This window comes from Musa acuminata, chromosome BXJ2-8 (genome assembly GCF_036884655.1).
Source record: "Musa acuminata AAA Group cultivar baxijiao chromosome BXJ2-8, Cavendish_Baxijiao_AAA, whole genome shotgun sequence".
NCBI classification, from domain to species: Eukaryota; Viridiplantae; Streptophyta; class Magnoliopsida; order Zingiberales; family Musaceae; genus Musa; species Musa acuminata.
Window position 1 is genome coordinate 146,905 of NC_088345.1, and position 2,640 is coordinate 149,544.

At 54.7% G+C, this 2,640-nt stretch overlaps 1 protein-coding gene across 1 annotated transcript; it reads left to right on the forward strand.

Annotated features, from left to right (window-relative positions):
* Positions 1 to 440: 440 nt before the first annotated feature.
* On the forward strand, positions 441 to 1,727 carry LOC135618476 (transcription factor PCF2-like). Its single transcript, XM_065119346.1, has one exon. The coding sequence runs from the start codon at positions 519 to 521 to the stop codon at positions 1,521 to 1,523; it is 1,005 nt and encodes a 334-aa protein (XP_064975418.1). The 5' UTR covers positions 441 to 518; the 3' UTR covers positions 1,524 to 1,727.
* Positions 1,728 to 2,640: the final 913 nt, after the last annotated feature.

Consider the following 2,640-nt stretch of genomic DNA (forward strand, 5'->3'; position numbering starts at 1 on the left):
AATGAATTACGCCACGACGTACCTCATCTTTATTGGGAGTTATCGGTGGAGCCCACAAGTGTCCCGTATCCGAAACTAGCTAAGTGAGTTGGATGAGTCCGACGCGGGTAGGAATAGATGGGTATCGCGGCATGGGAGTCTTTGTCCGCACGCCGACCCCGGCTTTGGCTTCCGAAAATTAATCAGGATACCGGGGTTCACCAAATTCCCCGAATCAACCCTCTCTGTCACCCTTAATCTTGACCAAAGTGGACCCGTCCAATTCGACCCCTGTCTTACCCTTGGTCGTGACCCCGGTGGACCCTACTCGGCATCCGACGGCTGGTACAGCGTGGACAAGGGTCCCACTTTAGAACAACGGTCGACGTGCCGTAGGATGAAGATAAAAGAACAGGGGTTGAGCTTTTAGGGTTTCGATCCATCTCGTCTTTTGGTGCGTGGGAAGTGTGGGTGCGATCTCTTATTTTTGAGGGAAAGAGAAAAGTTGTGAGCTTTTTCGAAGAAGCGAAGGCGGAGACATGGAATCCCAGACGCACGGCGACGAGGACCGACGGCGGAAGACTGACCTAGGAGCAGGAGGGGGAGGAGGAGCTGTCCCGACGCCCGCGGTCATACCGGTCCACCGATTCATCGTCCCCAAACCAGAGCCGATGGAGATGTTGGGGATGAGGGCATTCCAGATAATGCGGAGGCCAGCGAGCCGAACCAAGGATCGGCACACGAAGGTGGAAGGCCGAGGAAGGAGGATCCGAATGCCGGCGGCGTGCGCCGCCCGCATCTTCCAGCTCACGCGTGAGCTTGGCCATAAGTCGGATGGCGAGACCATACAGTGGCTTCTGGAGCACGCCGAACCAGCGATAATTGCCGCCACAGGCACCGGGACCGTCCCCGCCATCGCTACTAACATCGGCGGTACCCTCAAGATTCCCACCGAGGCCCCGACATCCGCTCCGGTAACCTCCACATCCACCCCCTCGGCCGCGGACGACGCAGCGTCGGCTGACGATGAAGGAGCGGGCAAGAAACGGAGGAAGAAGCTCCAGCCGTCGCGGACAGGCGGCGGCACAGTGATCGCCGGTTACTACCCCGTCCAAGACCCGTTACTTCCGGTGGGGGGTGCGATCTCCATGTCCTCGGGCCTGGCGCCGACCGCGGGAGGGGCGCAGGGAATGGTCCCTGTGTGGGCGCTCGGAGGCGGCGCAGCTGCGGCTAGCGTAATACCGCCGGGGGCGCTGTGGGTACTGCCGCCGCCGTCCGCCACGGCGGGCACGTCGAGCCAGTCCCAGGCTTGGACGTTTCCTCAGGCGCCCCAAATCGTCAATCTTGCGACGTCCCGACCGATCTCCACCGACGCGCTATTCTCCGGCGGAGCACCCGGCGTCAACGTTGCCACCACGGCAGGAGGGAAGCATGAGCTGCAACTGATGTCTGCTTCCGGTGAGCCACTACGCGGTCAAGCACATGAGCTAGACGTGGACGACGAAGACGAGGAGATCGAAGAGGACAGCAGCGAAGAAGATTAAAATTGGATGTAGGATTTTTACGAGGAGAGGGCTTCTTCTCCCTCCTCTACTTTTTCCGTACTTTTTTTTTTTTTCTTTTCTTTTCCATCTCTTGTTCCCTCATGTTTCTACCTCCTCGTCCCCATCCATTTGTTGCTGGTACTCGATGTATCGTTCCATTCAGTTGCATAACAAAGCACAGTCGCCTGCAGCCATGATAAACCATTCTTCGTGCGAGTGTAGTGCTGCTTCGATGCAGGTGGCGGCGAGGGACCGGGTCCGTTGCAGGGGAGGAGACGACGTGGTGCGAGGCTGCGCCTCTAGGTAGGACGCGGGACCCACTCCTCCTTTTTCTCTTCCTTATCCAAAACCGTGGACGGGGCACTGTTCCGCACGCGCGCACTGGCGTGGGATCACCACGCATTTTTGTTTGGTGCCTTCCGTTCCGCCGACCAATTAAACTAGGCAGGATGGGGGCCATTCAAGGTGGGCGGGGGCATCCATCACTTTGTCGCCTTCAGATTTGCACCACATGTGGTGGTTACGTTAACCGGATCTTCCCGTGAAATCAACTACCAGCCGGCCGTATTGTGAGTTAAGCTTTTGTCTTGTTTGTTCTGTAACCTGCTTATCGTCGAGTCGACGGGCATCCATGGATTCGTCCCTGCAGCAGGATCTGGATTATCCCCACCCAGTTACTGATATGGTATCTAACGCTGAGTGGAATTACAGCAAATTGCAAAAGTTTTATTTGGATCTTTCCCATGCAATAGGATGACGAGGAGGGTTCCACGCACTGAGGACAGACACTTGGGGTTTGGGAGGCATGATGAACGTGATAGAGCAACTGCGAGGTCAGTTTACAGGCTCCTTCTCCTCGATCTTTATTTAGTTTGAAATGGGTGATAATGTCTTTGATAGTTTTAATCACACCTATAATGAAGTTGTTGGGTTTGTAAGTTGCTACGCTGCCATCTTTCAACTTTTGACTGCTTGAAAAAAGGCTAGGGATGTATAATAAAAAAAAGATGTGGCTCTTCTTATTATTATCTTGGGACAAAGTTGCTTTTCCGTGTGACCTCTCTACTAAGTTTTGGAGGCTTATTCAAGATCGAATGAATATTAAATTTTAATTCTT

Coding starts and splice junctions, on each gene's coding strand:
- LOC135618476 (XM_065119346.1), top strand. CDS start 519: ATGGAATCCCAGACGCACGGCGACGAGGACCGACGGCGGAAGACTGAC.